This window comes from Leucoraja erinacea, chromosome 32 (genome assembly GCF_028641065.1).
Source record: "Leucoraja erinacea ecotype New England chromosome 32, Leri_hhj_1, whole genome shotgun sequence".
Lineage (NCBI taxonomy): Eukaryota > Metazoa > Chordata > Chondrichthyes > Rajiformes > Rajidae > Leucoraja > Leucoraja erinaceus.
The window spans coordinates 21,468,501-21,492,474 of NC_073408.1; the positions used below are offsets into that span (position 1 = coordinate 21,468,501).

General features: G+C 42.7%; 1 protein-coding gene across 6 annotated transcripts in view; it reads left to right on the top strand.

The window, feature by feature from the left end:
• Positions 1-23,974, top strand: part of fli1 (Fli-1 proto-oncogene, ETS transcription factor) — a 71,529-nt gene that overhangs the window by 15,424 nt on the left and 32,131 nt on the right. For all 6 annotated transcript variants that reach the window (XM_055660886.1, XM_055660887.1, XM_055660885.1 and 3 more), the window contains one exon: positions 13,927-13,995. In XM_055660886.1, coding sequence (XP_055516861.1) covers positions 13,927-13,995 — 69 coding nt within the window. The remainder of the gene's footprint in view (positions 1-13,926; positions 13,996-23,974) is intronic.

The following is a 23,974-nucleotide window of genomic DNA, read 5'->3' on the forward strand; positions in this document are numbered from 1 at the left end:
CAGTCCCGAGGAATCTTTTGATTTAAATCTTTTTATTTGAATTGCACAGCAATTTGCATACATACAATGATAACAGACAGTGACAGTCAAGGCATAATTGTGCAACAGTATGTAAGCGACCCTCAAAGCCCTTACCCTTACCCACCTTCAACCCACCCGAATCAGGTCGGAACCAAACGGGGCCAAACAACACTCACATACATACACATCCACACAAATATGGTAAGATAAATGAAACAAAAAGTACTTTAAAAAAAGGGGGTCACTAATAACAGTAAACAAGTAAGTAAATAAATAAATAAGTGTGTGTGTGTGTGTGTGTGGGGGGGGGGGGGGGGGGGGGGGGGGTGGTGGGGGGTTAAGGGGAGAGCAGCTGCAGTAGAGCAGAACAATGGTGGAGAGCACTCAGTCCTCTTCCGAGTCCGGGGACAAGTTGAGAGAGTTAACAAGTTCCAAGAAAGGGTTCCATGTATCTAGGAATGTCTTGGTAGAGCCTTTGAGAGAGAACCTACGTTTTTCAAGCTTTCAATTGTAAAGCACCTCATTAATCCAGCGGGTGTGTGTCGGGGGACAGGTGAGCCTCCAGTTAAGCAAGATCAGTCTCCGGGCTAACAAGGTTGTAAAAGCTAGAACCCGTTTCACCGCAACAGTCCTGAGGAATCTTTGAATTCAGAACACTTTGGAATATACTGTAGAAACAAAGAACTGCAGGTTAAACCACAAAACGACACAGAGTGCAGGGGTGACTCCAGCACTTTATGCCCTTTTAAACGATACTGGGTTATGCAGTCAGTGTGGGATTGGGAACGAAATGTAATGGGTATAAGATTGTCGTTGTGCGAGCAGTAATTATCCCGCTCTCGCTCGACCTTCCGCCTGCAAATGTAAACGTTCACAGGCCGAGGCATCGATGCCGTGTGCGTTGCCGAGTTATTTATCTTAGCGGACGAAAGATATTCTGGCGTCTCTAAAGTCAGGCTGTTTGAGAAGCGGGCTTTGCTTTCGTTCGGGTATTCAGCTGTGAATGTGTATGTGTTTCTCTGTCAGACGTTGCAGCTGAAATGTGAGTTTGTTCCGAGGCTGAACTCAGTGGGAATGAAACGGATTCAGATTGTAGTCTGGCGGGTCACATAGACATTCCTATATTTTGATTTGTTTACAAATGTTGGGTACAATATCGGCTTTTCACTGTGACCCGGTTACCAACGAATGCCAACCAACCTCTTTCTGCTTGCCGCTGTGGGGAGTTCCTCTGTCCCAACTGATTTGCTTCTGATCTGCTATCGATGCAGCCAGCAGGTTATTAAACACGCCAACCCACAAATAAGCTCCCAACCACACAGACCTGGGGGCATTGGTGTTGTCTTTTTGCACTATTATTGTTTGTTTTGTGTTTATGTATACACACACACGCGCACACACACACGCGCACACACAGACGCACAGACAGCGCACACGCACATATATATGCACGTATACAGAGGGAGTATGTGTGTGTGACGAGCGTGTATGTATGTATATACACATACATTCGCATATAGAGTGTGTATATGTGTGTGTGTGTGTACACGCGTATATATATGCATGTATCACACACATATACACATATATATAGTATGTATGTGTACATGGTATGCATATATGTATATGAAAAGGTTCAGTACACACACACACACACACACACACACACATACATACACACGCACACGCACACACACACACACACACACACACATATACACACACACATACACACATCTATGGATATATAGGTTCAGTATACATATATATATATATATATATATATATATATATATATATATATATATATATATATATATATATATTTACATATTTATATATGAAAGAACTGCAGATGCTGGTTTAAATCGAAGGTAGACACTAAATGCTGGAGTAACTCAGCGGTCAGGCAGCATCTCTGGAGAGAAGGAATGGGTGATGTTCCAGGTCTCGACCCGTAACGTCACCCTCTCCAGAGATGCTGCCTGCCCCGCTGAGTTACTCCAGCATTTAGTGTCTACCTTACATATAGAGAAAGTTGTTTTCCCATGTATTATATTGCTTACAGTGTAGTATGTTTCGGCATTCTGTTGTGCTGCTGCAAGTAAGTATGTCATTGTTCTGTCTGGGACATATGACAATAAAACACACTTGACTCTTAATACGTGGGCTAATGTTGGAATGTAATGCCGACGCGGGTGGACATGCTAACCTGAATTAATCTCGCTGCTCTGGACTTGCTGGGCCCGTTTTGTTTTATACCGATGCTCTTTGATCCTAGCGTTTTAATCTAAGGTAGTTCAGACATTTTGCAGCATGCCATTATTTGCAGATAATAATGAAAGTGGGTGAATTTTCTTCTGATGGTGACTCCAATGGTCTTGTGTAGCGGTGAAGAGGTGACAACCCTTATCATGCGCTGTAAAGTGAGCTCGTCTTTGCTTAGACAAGGACATGATTGAGAAGGACGTAAATGGCTCGGCCCACGAGGTCTGTTGCCGGACAGGCACAAATTACTGGAGTAACTCGGTGGGACAGAAGAGAAGGAATGGGTGACGTTTCGGGTCGAGACCCTTCTTCAGTCTGAAATGTCACCCATGCCTTCTCTCCAGAGATGCCGCCCGTCCCGCTGAATTACTCCAGCATGTTGTGTTTAAACCAGCATCTGCGGTTCCTTCCCACACGTTAGGTTTGTTGCAGGACTGGGAGATCAGTTTAAGGAACTGTCTGTGGATGTGAGTTTTGGAACCACAGCAGTTTGGCATTTTTGGACCTCTCTGGGCGGCTAACTCTATGAGTGTAATTCTGACCAGTCCGTAGACTTGGAAACGTCAGTGGTGATTACCGTGCTCTACGCCTTGTGGCTTCGAAAAACATCTCACTAAGGTTCACCATCTACAGTGACCATCGCTTCCCCTAGTTTTGAACGTACTTTTACGCCACCCTGTGGGTGGACGGACATTGGTGAGCGGTGCACCGGTGTTTGAGTCTGTGGGGTTTGTGTGTGGCGTTGGACAGGACTTCTCTAACTTCAAGTAACCCTTGCTTTCCCTCTCTCTCCATTCCTCCCCATCCTAGTTCTCTGACCAATCTGACTGTTCCTCGGATTGTATTTTATCCTTGTATGCCTCGTTGTCACCTTCCCATAGCTAACAATGATCTATTCTACAATTTCCTTGAAGTACCTTCCCTTTGATGTCTCGTTTTCACACCTTACCCTTCCATATCTCTGTGTCTCCCTCTCCCCTGACTCTCTGTCTGAAGAAGTAACGTCGCCAGGGATGCTGCCCATCCTGCTCAGTTACTCCAGCTTTTTGTGTCTATCTTCGCTTTAAACCAGCATTTGAAGTTCCTTCCTACACGATATGTTTTGCATTAATTGGAACAAACTAATGAATGGCTCGGCCCATCAACAGCGGAGTGCTTAATGTCAAAAATAGATTCTTAAAGTCACATTCTTCCAAGTTTCCGTTACGTCTCTAAAGCCAGACGTTACTCCAGCACTTTGGGCTCGCGTTTTTTTTTTGCAAACATGTTAAATGTTGCAAACTATTTTGAGCGACTGCTTCAAAGATTGGCAGTTTGATCTGCTCTAACCGATCGCACAGTGTCACGGCTGTTAAACTAGCACTTCAACCATGTAAGCTGTTGAATTGGTTTAAATGTTCGTTAAGATATAAAGGTAGGAGTTGCTGTTCAGCGATAGATTGAGTTTCAGTTTCAGTTCAGTTTATTGTCACGTGTACAGTGAAAAGCTTTTGTTCCGTGCTATCCAGTCAACGGAAAGACAACACATGCTTACAACGGACCCATTACAGCATGATAAGGAAGAAGGGTCTCGACCCGAAACATCACCCATTCCCCTTCTCCAGAGATGCTGCCTGTCCCGCTGAGTTATTCCAGCTTTTTGTGTATATCATCATGATAAGGGAATAATGTTTAGTGCAAGGTAAAGCCAACAAAGTCCGATGAAGGATAGTCGAGGGTCACCAGAGAGGTAGATAGTAGTTCAGCACTGCTCTCTGGTTGTGGTAGGATGATTCAGTTGCCTGATAACAGTTGGGAAGAAACTGTTCTGGAATCTGGAGGTATGCATTCTCACACTTCTATACCTTTTGCCTGGTGGTAGAGGGGAGAAGAGGGAGTGGCCAGGGCATGACCCATCCTTGATTATGCTGCTGGCCTTGCCGAGGAAGCGTGAGGTATAAACGGAGTCCTAAAATGGAATCCCACTAATACTGCATGTCTTTCCAGAAACATCTTATATGTAGAAAGCCATACATTGAAAGAACAAGAATGGCATTTGAGAGGCTTTTGGATTGGCAATGGAGCAAATGGAGGGATATAGATCATGTCAGGCAGAGGAGATGACTGTTGTTTATCTTGGCATTATGTTCGGCACAGACATTATGGGCCAAAGGGCCTGTTCTTGACTTGTGCTGTTCTACGTTGTAGATGCATGTTAATGAGTTCAGACACTATTCTCTGCACCAAAGGCAAGGTGTAAGTGTGCTCCCAGCAAGGAGAGGTGAAGGGAGAACAGAATGGGGTCACAGCTACATTCTATATCAAGCGGCCTGCGATGTTACCAAGGTGAGGTGTGGTCGCCTCTGTTTTTCTGCTCTCCATAAAGGGTCCCAGAACCACACTGACTGACACCTTTCCCATCACTCTGGTATTGCTGCTAAGAGTCAAGAGTGTTGTTATCATATTATCTCAAAAAGGAATAATGAAATTCTTACTTGCAACAGGTATATATTTGCTATGTCGCTCTTCCAGGGAGATGCTAAATGCATTTCGTTGTCTCTGTACTGTACACTGACAATGACAATTAAAATTGAATCTGAATCTGAATCTGATATGCAAACAAACAAACTATAACAGTGCAAAGACAAAACCAGTTTATGTAGTTTGGAGCTTAGTTGGAGGTAACACCCCAGCGGTATGAATATTGACTTATCTAACTTCACGTACTGTAACCCTGGCTTTTCCTCTCGCACCATCTCTCCCCCTTCCTCGTTCTGTGACCAGTCTCACTGTCCCCCTAATTACACGTTATCTCTGTATTCTTCGTTGTCACCTTCTCCAAGCTAACAATGATCTTTGTTACATTTTCTTAGAACAACATCCCCTTTGATGTCTCGTTTTCACACCTTACACTTCCTTATCTCCATGCCTCCTTTTCCCCTGACTCTCAGTCTGAAGAACAGGGCTCGACCCGGAATGTCACCCATTCCTTCTATCCAGAGATACTGCCTGTCCCGCTGAGTCACTCCAATATTTTGTGTCTATATTGGAGATTGCAGTGTTTAATAACCTGATGGTTTTTCCTGAGGGATGAACCAGCTTCCTCTCTGCACATGTGCTTATGTCAAGACCGATAGCATGTTGTATTATTTCAGGAACGTATGGGTTCAAAGGGTCTGACATCCCTAGTTATGAGGCTGCATGCTCATAAATTATAACCTTATCGAAATTAAATATTTTGCAGAACAGTTGTTCCTTACTCTTGTATCGCGTGCTCTTTAAACACTTTAGTTATCCGTGCCACTCGAATTCTATCATTGTGATCACCCCAAACTTAGATGCATTCAAAAAAATCACCAGCCTGAAATACTAACTCGCTTTCCAAATATGCTGCCTATCACACAACATACCTTCAGCATTTTTAATTTCCTTTCACCAAAGTATATTAACTGATGGAACAGCAACCCAATCGTATGAACATTGAATCCTCCAATTTCAGGTCCCCTCTTACAATCCCCCACCCTTCCCTCTCCCTCTCCCACCTGGACTAACATTATTTCTCCCCCTCCTCCTCCTATGTTCCTCTGGTTTCACCTCCACAATCCATCTGCCTCACACCTTCTGCTTTCATCTCTGACCTGATCAAAACCCATCTCACCTGTGTTCATCTATCACCTGCACTACTTTGTTCTGCTTCTCCTCTACTCCCAGCTTTCTGCTGCAAGCGGTCTGAAGAAAGGTCCCAACCAGGAACATCACGTGTCAATGTCCTCTAGAGATGCTGCGTGACCTGCTGTGTTACCCCAAGGCACTTTGAGTCTCTAAAGACAGACCCTTCGACCCAACAAACCTGCGCCGACCACCGACCACCCAGTTCACTAGTTCTATCCATTACATGAGAGACAATTTACAATTTTTGCTGAAGCCAATTAACCTACAAAACTGCACGTCTATGGACTGTGGAAGGAAACCGGAGCACCCAGAGAAAACCCACGTTCTCAGGGAGAACGTGCAAACTCCTCCTTCTTTAACATAAGGTAAAGGCATCAGTCTGATGAAGGGTCTCGACCCGAAACGTCACCCATTCCTTCTCTCCAGAGATGCTGCCTGGCCCGCTGAGTTACTCCAGCATTTTGTGTCTACCATTAGGTAAAGGCCACCTACATCAGTCTGGAATGGGAAGGAATTTCTCCTGTGGTTTGTGAATCTTTGGAATCTTTTTGCTCCAGTACTTGTGGATGTTGAGCCATTGAATATATTCAAAGCTGAGAGTTTTGGAGTTTAAGAGAAACAAGAATTTTGCGAATCAGAAAGAAAGAGTTGAGGCCAACAATCAAACTAGACCTGAAATCACTGAATGGCACAGTACGTTTGAGAAGCTGTACAGGTCTCGCTGCTGCTTATTATATCAGCCAACGATCTATTAATGCTGTTCAATGTTTTCTCAATTCCTCTTAAAGGGTTAGACATCCTTTGGTTCCTTGTTTCCACATATTACTACTCCACTATAACATTTCCTCAAGGTATGCCTATTGTGAAGAAGTTTGTTAGCTCAAGAATATGTCAATCACTGCCTTAAAAATACCCAATGACTTGGTCTCCACAGCCATCCATGGGAACGAATTCCAAAGATTCACCACCCTCTGACTAAACAAATTCCTCCTCACGAAAGATACGCCATCCATGGGAACTAGACCTCTTCCACCCCCAAAGACTGTTTCACCAAACGCCTCCGTTGCCATGCACTAAAGTTTCTTCCCAGAGGCAATTCGGACTCTTTCTCACCAACTGTCTCCTTTCGAATGTAAAATACATATGTGTGTTATTTTATTCTGAGTTTGGTCGTTTTGTTGTTCCGGAGCCTAGCCACTTTCATTTCACTGCACAAGTGGAAACTTGACTTGACTGACTTGACCACATCCACATCCACTCTATCCAGGTCTTTCACTATTTGGAAAGTGTCAATGGTCCCTCTCATCCTTCTAAACTCCAGTGAGTACAGGTCCAGTGCCATGAAATGCTCATCATATGGCAACCCAGTCAACCCCAGGATAATTCTCGTAAACCTAATAGGAATCTGAGGGGTAACCTTTTCACACAAAGGGTGGTGGGTGTAAGGAACACACTGCCAGAGGAGGTAGTTGAGGCTGGGATTATCCTAACATTTAAGACACAGTTAGACAGGTACATGGATAGGACCGGTTTGAAGGGATATGGACCAAATGCAAGAAGGTGGAACTAGTGTAGCTGGGTCATGTTGGCCGGTGTGGGCAAGTTGGGCCGCTTTCCATACCGAATCACTATATGACTATAACCTCCTCTGGACCCTCTCCAATGCCAGCACATCCTTTCTCAGATATGAGTCCGAAAATTGTTCACAATACTTGAAATGCGGTCGGACAAGTTCTCCTCCTCTCTCCGATGGGAATTCTGTGAGACCCTCCCTACTGCTCTCTGACACAGAGACCACACTCAAAAGGTATTGTTTCCCTATAAGTTGCTGGCAACTCCTGCAATGGACCATATTTTCACTTGAAACTGAACATGTCTCACAGTAATCTCTTTATTTGCCCCTCTGTCATGCCAAATGCCTTTGTCGTTGGTGACTCAGGTGCTGTTTTTGGTCTATTTCCAAATCTCACAGGTATAATCTGAAACCACATTGTGTAATTTTCTCACTTCATCATAAGTTTATTACATTTGCAACAAGGAGCATATTTTATATAGTAGTCATGTTTAAAACATGTAATAATTTAAGATAGATACAAAGACAAGGACACATGTTTGCCAGCTACGTAGTTATTAATTTGTAGGAGTAGCGTTTGTGGCAAGCATTTCTGACAAGGCTATAAAGTTCTCAGCAAGTTGTTACTTTCAGTAAATAAAACAAGTATTTTGGAAATGGAAAGTTCAAGTCGATTTGCACGGGTAATCAGGAAAGGGGTGTTGGAGTTAATGTGGTTATATTGAGCATAAAGGCCTCCTGTGATGTTATGTACACATGGCCAGAGATTTATTGATTTATTGGTACTTAATAAAGACTAACAACTTAATTATTTCTTCTATCCAGAGATGATGCATGTCCTGTTGATTTACTCCAGCATTCCAGCAGGACATTCATATGAAGAAAGACTGGATAGACTCGGCTTGTACTCGCTAGAATTTAGAAGATTGAGGGGGGATCTTAAAAAAATGTACAAAATTCTTAAGGGGTTCGACAGGCTATTATTACAGAAGATTATTCCCGATGTTGGGGAAGTCCAGAACAAGGGGTCACAGTTTAAGGATAAAGGGGAAGTCTTTTAGGACTGAGATGAGAAAATCATTTTTTACACAGAGAGTGGTGAATCTGTGGAATTCTCTGCCACATAAGGCAGTGAGGCCAGTTCATTGGCTATATTTAACAGGGAGTTAGATGTGGCCCTTGTGGCTAAAGGGATTAGGGGGTATGGAGAGAAGGCAGATACAGGATACTGAATGGCGGTGCAGGCTCGAAGGGCCGAATGGCCTACTCCTGCACCTATTTTCTATGTTTCTATCGTCGGTTTAACCAGCATCTGCAGTTCCTTCCTACAACTTAATTACTTAAGTGATTGCTTTATATTTTTACTATTTTACATTTCCCGTTATTTTACATTTCGCTGGTTGGTGCAGACTTGGTGGGCCTAAGGGCCTATTTCCACGCTGTATCTCTAAACTAACCTAACGTACTCGGTGGGCCGAAAGACTCTATACTGAAACTAAAAACAGAAGTTTTCCAACTGAGTTTTCCATTTACACTTACAACTCACCATCTTGAGACACTGTAGTGGAGCTAAAAGCACTTCATTTCATCTGGTCAACACATGGTTCCTCAGCTACAGTTACTTCTGATCTGAGCCATTTGCAATCTTCATTCCTTCAGTCTCCACCCCCATCAGTTCATCACCTTCTCTCAAATGTATTTACCAATTAATGGGCACATTTAATCTTTCCATGTAGATCATCCTCTAGCTAGGCACTTCATGCTTCCCTCCACAACTCACACCATTATGGAGACGCAAGGAGCTGCAAGTGCTGGAATCTTGAGTGAAAGTGCCGGAGTAACTCTGCGGGCCAGGCAGCATCTGTGCAGGGATAGACACAAAATGCTGGAGTAACTCAGTGGGACAGGCAGTATGTCTGGAGTGAAGGAATGGGTGACGTTTCAGGTCGAGACCCTTCTTCAGATGTCACCCATTCCTTCTCTCCAGAGATGCTGCCAGTTTAGTTGAGTTTCTCCAGCATTTTGTGTATATCTTCGGATAAACCAGAATCTGCAGTTGCTTCTTACACACAGCATCCGTGCAGGGAATAGGTAGGCGATGTTTTGGGATGGGATCCTCCTTTCTGGCTCTTCAATCAGTCTGAAGATAGGTCCTGACCCAGAACCTCACCTATCCATTTCCTCCACAGATGCTGCCTGATCTGCTGCGCTACTCCAGCACTTTTTGTTTCACTCACCCCATTTTGTGTTTTTTATTCGACTTAACTTCATACTGTTTATTTGTGCTTGGACAGGATAACCTGCAAAGTCTATGGGTTGTATATAGGAATGTGAAGATAAAATAGTAAATATTTTAAAGAGAGGGCAATTTATATATAAAAAATCTCATAATTTTATAGACTTCTATTAATTGACCTCGCATCAAAATTTGCAAAAGATGGCTCTGAATGTGTGAAATTGTTCACAGCTGGTTGATGCTGGCTGGAATGAACAAGTAGAAAGTTGGACATAGGTTTAAGGTGAAGGGGAAAAGATTTGATAGGAATCTGAGGGGGTCACTTTTTCATGGTGGTGGGTGTATGGAACAAGCTGCCAGGGGAGATAGTTAAGGCCGGGACTATCCCAATGTTTACGAAACAGTTAGACAGGCACATAGATAGGACACATTTGGAGGGATATGGACCACACGCGGGCAGGTGGGACTAGTGTAGCTGGCACATGTTGGCAGGTGTGGGCACTCTACGACATAAAGAGAGAGTGATGCACAAAGGAACAATTACGCCCATTATTTGTTACTCTTTTTCCATATTTTGATCCAAATTGCCTTGTGATGTGTAATTCATCCTCTCTCTTTCTAGGCAAATATGACTGATAGAGACACAAAGAACTGCAGAAGCTGGTTTACAAAAAAAAAGACACAAAGTGCTGGAGTAATTCAGTGGGTCAGGCAGCATATCCGGAGAATAGGGATAGGTGACGTTTCGGGTTGAGATGCTTCTTCAGCCTGAAGAAGATTCTTGACTGAAATGTTGACTATTCATTTCCTCCAGAGATGCTGTATGACTGTTTGGATGATGAACAAGAAAGAATTTAGCTCCATGACCCAAAGTTGTTTCCCAAATCTCCTGGGTGTCTAACCTAAAACAATCTGTTACAGCAAATGGAAAATCCATTGTTAGTGTTGAGTTACTGAGTGAAGCATACATCTTCTTGCACTGCTGCATTCTGAGCCTTTAATGTCATAGGTAGACACAAAATGCTGGGGTAACTCAGCGAGTTAGACAATGTCTCTGGAGAAAAGGAATAAGTGACGTTTCAGTCAAGAACCTTCTTCAGGAGAATCACTCCTTCTAATTCTCCTCACTGCCCCACATCTCCAGGCCACCATGCTGGACTTCGGAGATTACTCACACTAAAGTCTCCTCATTTGGTCTGCAAGTAAACGGAATGAAAACCAAAATTCTACTGTAGCCACATAACCTAAATAAAATTCATATCGTGAACAACAATGATGAAATGGTAAAATCACTCATCTGTCTTAAGGGGCGGCACGGTGGCACAGCGGTAGAGTTGCTGCCTTACAGCGCCAGAGACCCGGGTTTGATCCTGACTGTGGGTGCTGTCTGTGCAGAGTTTGTACACTTCACTACTCAAACATGCTAAATAAGTACAGGTTTGTAGGTGTAGAAAAGAACAGCATATGCTGGTGTATATACAGAAGATAGAAACAAGGAACTCAGCGGCCAGGCCGCATCTCTGGAGAAAATGGATGGGTGACATTTCGGGAAGGGCCAGTTCTGAAGAAAGGGACAGACCCAAAATGTCATTGACATTGTGGGCCGAAAGGCCTGTTCCAGTTCTATCTTGTATATTCTATGTAAAATGAATTGAGGGCTAAAAAATTGAGGTATGTACAGTAGATAGATTGGATGAGGAGAACCTATACCTATCAGCAGAGGACAAGAACGCGTGCCAATTGGTAGGAGAATTAGCGGGAAGATTTGGAGCATCACTTCACCCTCAGTATCAAGTACAACGCAGTGAAATGTGAGGATATCTCTTGATCTGGAAGTGCAGAAAAGCAGGATATTTTTAAAATGGAGCAGGATTTAAGAATGTTCTTGTGTATATGGATCTTGGTATCCTTGAGTATGAAACACAGGAAATTAGCACGCAGGCATAACAAGTCATTGGAAAACAAACAGTATGTCAGCCATTATTGGAAATGGAGTGATGCATAAAGTTTGAAGACTTGTTACAACTATATACGTAGAATGTTGACTAAAACACACAACAGTTTTAGTCTCTTTATATAAGGATGCATATATCTGCATAGGAGGCAGTTCAGAAAAGGTTCACTAGATTGGGTGGCACAGTGGCACTACGGTAGAGTTGTTGCCTTACAGCACCTGAGTTTGATTTTGACTGTGCTGTCTTTGTGGAGTTTGTATGTTCTCCCCGTTTTCTCTGGGTGCTCTAATTTCCTCCTGCACTCCAAAGACGTGTGGGTTTGTAGGTTAATTGGCTTCTGTAAATTGTCCCTAGTGTGTAAGGTAGGTGAGCATTGGTCGTCGCAGACTCAGGGGGCAGAAAGGCCTGTTTCCATGCTGTATGAATGATTTGAGGAAATAAATAGCAGGACAGACAAAGGAGAGTCAATGGATGCTTACCTAGATTATCAGAAAGCCTTTGATAAGGTGTCACATGTGAGGCTGCTAAAGAAGATGAGAGTCCATGGTTTCAAAGAGAAGGTACTGCATGGATAGCAGGTTGGCTAGATGGCAGAAGACAAAGAGTGGCAATAAAGGGGGCTTTTTCTGGTTGGCTCACAGTGACTAGCGGAATTCCACAGGGCTCGGTGCTGGGGTGCTACTCCTCATGTTGCATATCAATGATTTGGATGAGGGGGTTGAAGGCTTTGTGGCCAAGTTTGCAGATGATGCGAAGATAGGTGTAGAGAAAGCAGGGACTCTGCAGAAGACTTGGCCAGATTGGAAGAGTGGGCAGAGTAGTGGCAGATGGAATACAGCGTAGCAAAGTGTGGAGTCATGCATTTTGGTAGTAGGAATAAAGGCATAGACTATTTTCTAAATGGGAATAGAATCCAGAAATTGGAGGTGCAAAGGGACTTGGGAATGCTGCTTAAGGATTCCCAAAAAGTTAATTTGAAGGTCGAACAGGTAGCAAGGAAGGCAAATGCAATGCTAGCATTTATTCAGAGAGAACTAGAATACAAAGACATGAATGTAATGCTGAGGCTCTATAAGGCGCTGGTCAGACAGCATTTGGAGTATTGTGAGCAATTTTGGGCCCCATATCTGAGGAAGGGTGTGCTGGCTCTGGAGACGTTCCAGAGGTTTACAAGAATGATCCTTGGAAAGAGTGGGTTAACATATGATGAGCGTGTGTCGGCACTGGGCCTGTACTCGCTGGAGTTTAGAAGGATGAAGGGGGACCTCCTTGAAACTTACAGAATACTGAGAGGCCTGGATAGAGTGGATGTGGAGAGGAGGTTTCCATTCGTGGCAGAGTTAATGGAATTTTTTTTTCAGGCGGAGATAGATAGATTCTTGATTAGTGCGGGTGTCGGGTTATGGGGAGTAGGCAGGAGAATGGGGTTGAGAAGGAAAGAGAGATCAGCCATGATTGAGTGGTGGAGTAGACTTGATGGGCCAAATGACCTAATTCTGTTCTTATCACTAATGAATTTATGTATCACTAAAACTAAAGAAACTCTCTGCCAGTGAGGCCGGCGTCTCATGCCAACTCGCTCTCCCATCACCGCTGCTCCTGTGGTCCTGTCCCATACACTGCCTTTGTTCATTTCCATCTTACAACCAGTTCAGGTTTCCCAAAGTTTACGCACAGAATCGTTGTTTAATCTAAGGACCCTCTGCAGAGGGACGTCAGAGGGTATGAAGAATAGGCTCGATTGTGGAGTTGGGGCCAAAATCGTATTGAAGCAGGCTTCTCTGGAGAAAAAGGATGGGTGATATTTCGGGTCGGAACCCATCTTCAGTGAAAATGTGGGTGGCGGACTGGAGGTAGGGAAAGGCCAGAACAAATCAGGGTCGGCAATAGGTGTCCAAGGAAGGGTGGAGCCCATAATGGCCCATACTGGGCTGGGGAAGCGGTGATGGGCAAGGGATACAGGGATGCGAACAGTGGAACCACCAGGTGGGGGCGGGAGGGTGAGAGGGAATGCAGGAGTTACTTGAAGTTAGAGATATCAACACTCCCACCGTTGTGTTGTAAGCTGCCTAGGAAATATAGACATTTTCTGTAAAACTTGTAAACCGTTGCTTCCTGCACCCAGAATGGCTCTGGAAATGTACAGAAAGTTGTCGTAATAAACTTGTACTTAGTTGGATGTTTGTCGACTCATCAACTAACTGGTCCATCTCCTTCCACAGGTAGTTCTCCGCTCAGCTATTCCACATCATCTCATTCTGACCAGTCACCCCGTCTCCCAGCCAAAGAAGGTGAGTTCTATTCCTTTATTCCACAATTTTTAAAGGTGATTTGCAGTGCAATTTTGGGTTTAACGTTCTCAGTCAATCTCATTTGAAGATAATATGGTATGTTATTAATCTCCATGAAGGTCTGACCAGAATCCAAACTTGTTCGATCAATGTCAGGTATAAACTGATTCAGTTTAAAGTCATCCACAGACTCCATTACTCAAAGACCAAATTACATCGAATCTACCCTGCTATTTCTCCATTATGTGACAGATGCAAAAGTGCAGATGGTTCTTTAACACATATTTTCTGGCTCTGTCCTCATATACAAATATACTGGTCTAAAATATTTAAGTGGTTTTCTGGGGTCTATGGAAAAGATATTCTCCCTGATCCAGAACTGGCACTTTTTGGATGCTCAGAGACTGCTTTGTACTTCACGTCTGAAGAACAACAAGCACTGATGCTTGGTATGGTGGCAGCCAAGAAAATGATCCTAACAGACTGGAAATCATCTACACCCCCCTGCTTCGAAAAATGGCTCAATGAAATGATAATAATCATACAAATGGAAAGGATACGCTTCTACAACTCCAAGGTACCAAACAACTTTGTAAGTGTTTGGGGACCATTTATCAATGCAGTGATGTAGTCCTGTGACCTTTACTTCTGCTTTTGCAATGCATGACTGTGTAGCACCATGTGGATTGTACCAATACTGTTATATCTGGCGGATTTGTTTTTTTTTTGTTTTTTTTTTAAATTATAATTATTTGTTTTTCCTTCCTTTTTTTTTCCTGTTGTCTTTTTCAGTTTTTATTTTATTTTTTTGTTGTTGTTGTTGTTTGTTTTGTTCTGTTTTGTTATAAAAAATTGTATAAAATAATAAAAATATTAAAACGATTAATCTCCATAGGTCAGACTTTTCAAACAGAACTCAATTAATGAAACTGCTGTTCACAGGTTCAGCACAAGTTTTTTTTCCGTTCTGCAGTGTCTGCACTTGTTACAATTCCACGTATAGTTTCTCAACTTATTGCTCATGCATGGAAATTGATCTGACAGATACATTTTCATTTATAGAAAATGCCTGATTCGTATTTCCTTTAGAATCAGTATTAGATGGTTCCTAGACAACATAGCCAATTTGCAATGACCATATTATACACAGGCATCAGGTAAACATAGAAACATAGAAACATAGAAAATAGGTGCAGGAGTAGGCCATTCGGCCCTTCGAGCCTGCACCGCCATTCAATATGATCATGGCTGATCATCCAAATCAGTATCCTGTACCTGCCCTCTCTCCATACCCCCTGATCCCTTTAGCCACAAGGGCCACATCTAACTCCCTCTTAAATATAGCCAATGAACTGGCCTCAACTATCTTTCTGTGGCAGAGAATTCCACAGATTCACCACTCTCTGTGTGAAAAATGTTTTTCTCATCTCGGTCCTAAAAAGATTTCCCCCTTATCCTTAAACTGCGACCCCTTGTTCTGGACTTCCCCAACATCGGGAACAATCTTCCTGCATCTAGTTTGTCCAACCCCTTAAGAATTTTGTAAGTTTCTATAAGATCTCCCCTCAATCTTCTAAATTCTAGCGAGTAAAACAACTTTCCAGTGGACGCTGCAACAAGAATTCATTCTTTATAGAACTCAAGAACTCAATATACTTTATTGTCACATAGGTACCTAGGTACAGTTTTTGCACACAAGTCAGTGTAATATTGCTATACATAAGCACAATTATACACCAGTACAACAGTGTAACAGTAGTCACCACATTTCTGGAACCATCTTATAACCTTCGAGTTTCAAAGTTCTTAAAATTGTAAAGTCTTAACTTGGCCTTAAAGGACCATTGTCGTGGCGGCAATACTGGATCGTAATTAGGCTGCAGTTGGAGAATAATTGCAGTTGGACATAACATGCCGACATTTCCAGAGGTAACCACATCCCAGGAATGAATCAACCAAACCTTTGCTTTCCCTCTCTCTCTCTCTCTTAAACACTCTCTCCCACATTGGACCCATCCTCTCTCACATTACTGGTGTAAAAATGCAATTTGCATTTTACGTAAACATCAGATGAGTTATTTCTATTAATGCTACACAGAGACATAGAGCACAGAAGCAGGCCTTCCAGCCCAGCTCGCCCATGCCACCCAAGTTGCTCCATCTACACTTGTCCCACCTGCACGCATTTGGTCCATATCCCTCTAAACCTTTTCTATCCATGTACCTATCCTGTCTTTTAACTGTTGTTGTATTTTCTGCTGTAACTACCTCCTGTGGCAGATCATTCCGTATACCTACAACCCTCTGAGTGATAAAGTTGCCACTTAGCATCCTATTAAATATTTCCTCTTTACTATTAAACATGCCATTAGTTTCTTAATTGAAAAAAGCTTGGATGTAGACATAATTCCAAATTCAGGGACAGTTTCTACACTAGTCCCACCTGCCTGCATTTGGCCCATATCCCTCTAAATCTGTCTTATCCATGTACCTGGCTAAATGTTTCTTCAATGTAGCGATTATCCCAGCCTCAACTACCCCCTCCGGCAGCTTGTTCCACACACCTACCATCCTTTGCGTGGAAATAGGTTCCTATTGAATCTTCTTCTTTCCCCTCCCCTCCCCTTCCCCTTAAACCTATGTCCTTTGGTTCTTGAGCATTCCAGCTCTTATCTTTAAATCATAATGCCTTTCAGCTGTGTGTATGTCAGTCACGTATCTATCGACATAGCTCCCACATATTTATCTACAATCCATTCTTCCTTCCCGTTGTTTGTTAATATTTTGAACTACAATATATGTTTAGAGCAGGTGTATTTACCAAGTTAACCAACCATACACTAATTCTGCGAGTCGTAATACTTGTGTAATCTTTTCTTATTGTATTGCTTTTACTTTTGTAAGGTTTATAATAATACTATAGATTTTTTATTGCTATAGTTATTATTAATTGACTACTAATTATATTATAATGATTGTATAATATTTTGGTAAGTCAGCCACTCCCCGCATTAATTTTAATTCCCACCTGCAATTGTTGTATTGGGGACGTATTTCGTGTAGCGCAGGAAGTCCCCTGGGGGAACACGTGGAGACGGCGTTGAGTTACCTGCTATTGCGATTGCCCACGATTAAAGAAAAGTAAGGAACCCAACACGAGAATGATCCTGAGGGTGATTGGGTTAACCAATGATGAACGTTTGACGGCCCTGGGCCTGTACTCGCTGGAGTTTAGAAGGACGAGGAGGGGACCTCATTGAAACTTACCGGATAATGAAAGTGGCTGGTTACAGTGGATGTGGAGAGGATGTTTCCACTAGTGGGAGAGTCTAGGACCAGAGGGCATAGCCTCACAATAAACTGACCTATTTTCAGAAAGGAGATGAGGAGGAATATCTTTAGTCAGTGGATGGTGAATCTATGGAATTCACTGCCACAGATGGTTGTGGAAGCCAAGTCTTTAAGTATTTTTGACATGTTCTTGATTAGTAAGGTGTGAGAGGTTATGTTGAGAAGGCAGGGCAATGGGGTTGAAAGGGATAAATCAGGCAATATTGAATGGTGGAGTAGACTCAATGGGCCGAATGGCCTAATTCTGCTCCAGTGCCTTATAAACCTATGGATTTATGTAGCCCGATTATTTTCCACAATGCAGAGTGACTGGAGTAACCAACATCATAAATGTAGGGTGACACTTGGCCTGTAAATTCACTGAGAAGTGACAGTCGTTTCACTCACAATGGTGGCTGCCTCAATATCGTAAGGCAGGGAATTCCCGGCCACATGGTCGCAGGAGGAGACTGCCAACAGACATTGATTCACATGTGATATTCCAGTCCCTCTTCACAAATTCGGTGGAATGAGGCACTCAGTGCAAGACGTCAGTCGTCAATTTACTGTGCTTCCTCATATTAATTCAACATGAACCGTAGGAGAAACTCAAGTTATTAAAACAAGGATCAAGTACATGGGACTGGGGTAATACACAAGGTGAATTTAGAACATAGAAGGAGAACATATAACACATTAAATACACCACAAAAATAGGCCATTCAGCCCATTCTGTTTACTTGATGCCAAATTAAACTCATCTCATCTGCCCACATCCTGTCCTAATCCCTCTATTCCCTCCCTGCCTGTTCATATGACTATCTAAATCCTTCTGAAATTTGATTAGCAAAACAGTAAACAGGAATAAATGGACCATTTTCACATTTGGAGTTGTGACTAGTATGTGCTGCTAGTGTTCCTGTCAATAGGTGGATGTACAGTATCTGATTTAATATGATCTGATACAATGAGAGGTCATCCATTTCATAGAAGATCTTGAACACGGAAAGTTAACCTGCAGGTACAGTAAGCAATTAAGAAGGCAAATGGTATGTTGGTGCGTATTGCCAGAGGATTCAAGAGAAAAGATGTGTACGGCATGGTGGCGCAGTGGTGGAGTTGCTGCCTTACAGCGCTTAAAGCGTCAGAGACCCGGGTTCGATCCAGGCTACGGGTGCTTGTCTGTACGGAGTTTTTACGTTCTCCCCGTGACCTGTGTGGGTTTTCTCCGATAACCGGTTTCCTCCCACACTCAAAAGACATATTGGTTTGTAGGTTAATTGTCTTGGTATAAATGTAAAAAAAAATTGGCCCTAGTGTGGGATAGTGTTAATGTGTGGGAATCACTGGTCGGTGCGGACTCTGTGGGACGAAGGGCCTTTTTCCGCGCTGAATCTCTAAAGCTAGAACTAAAAAACGTCTTACTGCATTTAATTAGGACTCTGGTAAGGGTGCACTGGTGCATAAAGACCTGATGTCTCGACCATGAATGTTGTCGAGGGAGTGCAACAAAGGCTAGTTTGTTGATCAGTGTTGCTTCTTGTCACATGTATCAAGGTACAGCGAAAAGCTTTTTTTAGTTTTAGTTTAGTTTTAGAGATACAGAGCAGAAACAAGCCCTTCAGCCCACCGAGTCTATGCCGACCAGTAATCGCCCGTACATTTGTTTTATCCTACACACTAAGGACAATTTACAGAAGCCAAGTAACCTACAAACCCGCACGTCTTTGGCACTTGGGAGGAAACCGGAGCACCCCGAGGAAACGACTTGATCACAGGGAGAATGTACAAACTCTGTGCAGACAGCACCCGAGGTTAGAATCAAACCTGACCAGGATCTCTGGTTCTGTGAGTCAACAGCTCCACCGCCGGGCAACTCTGCCGGTTTGTTGCGTGTTATCCAGTGGAAAGACTATACATGATTACAATCTAGTCGTCCACAGTGTGCAGATACAAGATAAAGGGAATCAGGATTAGTACAGGAAAAAATCCTGTAAAGTCCGATTAAAGGTAGTCCAAACGTCTCCAAAGAGGTCGATGGTACGTCAGGACCCTAGACCTTTAGCATGAAGAAGGATTAAACAGGCTGGGCTTCTACTACAGTTACAGTTACAGTTTAGTTTATTGTCACATGTACCGAAGTACAGTGAAAAGCTTTTGTTGCGTGCTAACCAGTCAGCAGAAAGAAAGATAACACTAAAGAGCTTAGAAGAATAAGAACTTCATAGCAAAAGAACTTCATAGCAAAATGATTTGAGTATAGGAGCAGGGAGGTTCTACTGCAGTTGTACAGGGTCTTGGTGAGACCACACCTGGAGTATTGCGTACAGTTTTGGTCTCCAAATCTGAGGAAGGACATTATTGCCATAGAGGGAGTGCAGAGACGGTTCACCAGACTGATTCCTGGGATGTCAGGACTGTCTTATGAAGGAAGACTGGATAGACTTGGTTTATAATCTCTAGAATTTAGGCGATTGAGAGGGGATCTTATAGAAACTTATAAAATTCTTAAGGGGTTGGACAGGCTAGATGCAGGAAGATTGTTCACGATGTTGGGGAAGTCCAGGACAAGGGGTCACAGCTTAAGGATAAGGGGGAAATCCTGTAAAACCGAGATGAGAAGAACTTTTTTCACACAGAGAGTGGTGAATCTCTGGAACTCTCTGCCGCAGAGGGTAGTCGAGGCCAGTTCATTGGCTATATTTAAGAGTGAGTTAGATGTGGCCCTTGTGGCTAAGGGATCGGGGGTATGGAGAGAAGGCAGGTACGGGATACTGAGTTGGATGATCAGCCATGATCATATTGAATGGCGGTGCAGGCTCGAAGGGCCGAATGGCCTACTCCTGCACCTAATTTCTATGTTTCTATGTTTCTATGTTTACTGATTTGATTGAAAAATTCATTCACGTGTTTGAAAGGATTATGATATCAGCCATTTATGACCAAGGTGTAAAAAACTTTCTTCATCCGGAGTGTGATGAATTGGCTGGACATATAGAATAAATGGCAGGGAACATAAGAAGTATACCTGCCATTTGTGCAAGGGACAGTGGAGTGCAGCTTCAAGGTTTAGTTCTTTAGTTTAGTTTATTATTGTCATGTCGACCGAGGTAGTGTGAAAAGCATTTGTTCCTGTTGCATGCTATCTGGTCAGCGAAAATACTATACATGATTATTACAGTGTCCAGATACAGATGTGGGTAGCACGGTGGCACAGCGGTAGAGTTGCTGTCCGTACACAGTTTGTACCTTCTCCCTGTGACCGCGTGGGTTTTCTCCAAAATCTTCGGTTTTCTCCCACACTCTAAGGACGTACAGGTTTGTAGGTTAATTGGCTTGGGTTTGTATACTTGGTATAAGTGTAAATTGTCCCTAGTGTGTGTAGGCTTGTGTTAATGTGCGGGGATCACTGGTCAGTGCGAACTAAGTATCTGCGCTGTATCTCTAAACTAAGCTAAACATGGGATAACATTTAGTGCTACTGCTGGGATAATGATTTAAAATAGTGGAGTGATTGGAATGAATGATTTCAGATTTACGTCTGGGACCAGCATGCAAAGAGTCGCATGGCTTTTGAACCATCTTCGATGTTAAGCTCCATGAGATCATGAGATAGGATCATGAAAAGATGCTTTGATTACTTGTTTTTCAGGGGTATTGAGTATAAAATGTGGAACATCATATTGCAGTTGTACAAGACTTTGGTTAGGCCACACCAGGAAAGTTGTGCTTGGTTCTGATCTCCACACTGTAGTAACGTTACAAAGAGTGGAGAAAACGTGGCTGAGATGTTGCCTGGAATGGAGGGCTTTAGTTACAGGAAGAGGATGGATAGGGTGAGATTTGTTCTGGAGGCTGAGGTGAAAATGAATTACAGACAATGAGACTCAACAAGACGACTTTGAAGCTGGTACGACTTGGGTTCTGAGTTCTTTGTGTTGCAGTCGGTGGAAACTGTTCTGACCACAAAAGAATCCAGAAGCGAGAACAAGGAACAAAACTGAATAGCAAAAAAGAACCAGAAGTGGCCTGAGGGTTTCTTTTAACACTGTGAATTGTAAGGCTCTGAAATGCTTTTCCAGTGGTTTCAGAAGAGACTGATACCTCTGGCTATGAAAGCAAGCGAGTGAAGCACCTTGTCATGAACCCATCCACCTGTGTCACCATTTGCTGGGAACTAGGATCATTCAAATGTGAAGTGGAGAAGCAATGGTCAGGAAAATGTTTGCAGGTGGATGGTGAGGGAACGCAGAGTGGTATTGTCCTTATAGAAAGACAGTATGGACTCAATGGGGCAAAAGACTTCCTTCCACACCACAGCCATTATGTGATTCTGCCACTTGACTGTCCCATTACATTAACACCTCAAAAGCCAGCAGAATATAATTCCTACATCAGCTCCCCACTATATCTGCAGTGCCATTTGAATAGTAGCACAAAGACTTCTGTTTTCCATTCCATTCTTTTTCACCGTACAGAATATGTAAGATTTTAAAATGCTGCATTAAATTTGAGCTTCATTGACAGTATCAATACATGGTCAATATCCGATTGTATTAACTTCTTCCTATGGAAACCCTCGTGCATTATATTAACATTTGATAAACAAATTAAGTTAAAGGACTAATGGATGTATTAAGGAAATTACCTGGTGGACTACTGAACGAATTATAATTATAGTACACTCTCTATCATGTGTCTATTTAAAAATTCCCACATTTATTTCAGTGGTGGCAAATGTGACTATCTATTGGTGACTTGCTACTTCTAATAAAAGACTAATTGCAAAACTGGGGCTCGGAGCTAACTCACACTCCTCCTATCTCACCCAACTACTCTTCCTGTTTGTTCAATCTACACAAACTCCCTCGCGACAAGATCCAGTAATAGTCATTGGTGATTTTCTTTTTAATAAATGCCTCTTCTCTTGCTGCTGAGCCCACTGGCCATCTTATGTTTGAGACGTGAATTTTGAAAATAAGTTACTATTTTCTCTCTCTGAGGTTGTTGTGATGAATTCTCGTTTCCAAACGGCCTGTCATGCGTCCCAGCTTGAGCGATATTCAATTTGCCCTTTACCTGCAATTGAAAAATCAAGATCAAATCTTTGAGGGTTTTTTTTATCAGTCCCATGGTTCCCACCTAGAACAGTCACTGATGTGTAGGAAGAAACTGCAACTTTGGTTTACACTGAAGATAGACACAAAATGCTGGAGTAACTCAGCAGGACAAGCAGCATCTCTGGATAGAAGGAATAGATGATGTTTCAGATTGAGACCCTTTTGTCTGAAACGTCACCCATTCCCTCAGTCGTTGATGAGCGCTATTATTTATTAAAATCAGATTAATACAATTGAATTTTTGTGTGTTATATATTATCTGTGTGTATTGTGTTTACAGGCCTGTTAAGCTGCTGCAAGTAAGAATTTAATTGTTCCTTTGACGTTACATATCATAATTTAACATTCTTGACTCTCTCGACTCTTGAGAATAATGTTGTGCTCTTGTGCTATGCCTTGTAATCCACACATCTTATTTATGTTCCTCACTCTCTCTCCCAACTCTGTTCCTCAATCATCCCATCCTTTCAGCTTTGGCAACCTTACTTATCAGGTTCACACCTTTGCTCAGTACGCCTGGACCAACTGACCTCCCGGTTACAACTTTGCTTAGTCCGCTTGATCTCCCAGTTGCCAAACACTAATTCCCCTTCTCATTCCCACACTGACCTTTAGTCCCAGGCTACCTCCATTGTCAGAGTGAGACCAGAGAGTGGTAGCTGTGTGGAATGAGCTTCCAGTGAAGGTGGTGGAGGCAGGTTCATTTTTATCATTTAAAAATAAATTGGATAGTTATATGGATGGGAAGGGAATGGAGGGTTATGGTCTGAGCGCAGGTATATGGGACTAGGGAGATTATGTGTTCGGCACGGACTAGAAGGGTCGAGATGGCCTGTTTCCGTGCTGTAATTGTTATATGGTTATATGGTTATATGGAGACCAAACACAAATTGTAGGAACAGCATTTCATATTTCGCTTGGGCAGTTTACACCCCAGTGGTATGAATTTTGATTTCTCTAACTTCAAGTAACCCTTGCATCCCCTCTCTCTCCATGCCTCCTCACCCATCGTACCAGCTTCAAAGTCGTCTTGTTGAGTCTCATTGTCTGTAACTCGTTTTCACCCAGCCCACAGCTAACAATGGCCTGTTTCCTTTATTATTGTTACTTCTATGCATATCTTTAATTCATTTGTTCTATATCTCTCAACATCACCATCTATATCTCACGTTTCCCTTTTCCCTGACTCTCAGTCTGAAGAAGGCTCTTGACCCGAAATGTCACCTATTCTTTTTCTCCAGAGATGCTGTCTGACCCGCTGGGTTACTCCAGCTTTTTGTCTTATCTTCTCCATAGTTCTGAATGCCTCACTCAGATAATCTCCTTGAGTTTCTAAAATAATGATTCCATATTTTAAGGACCCTTAAATATTTTTGCTGCCTGTATAAATTCTAAGAAACTGAAAGATCAAACTGCAAAAGTACAAAATACGAAGTTGAATTCCATATCAAATAGCAATGGGTGGAGTAATAGCAAATGGAATTGTATCTGGGATAAGTGTGAGGTGTTGTACTTTGGAAAGTTAAAGC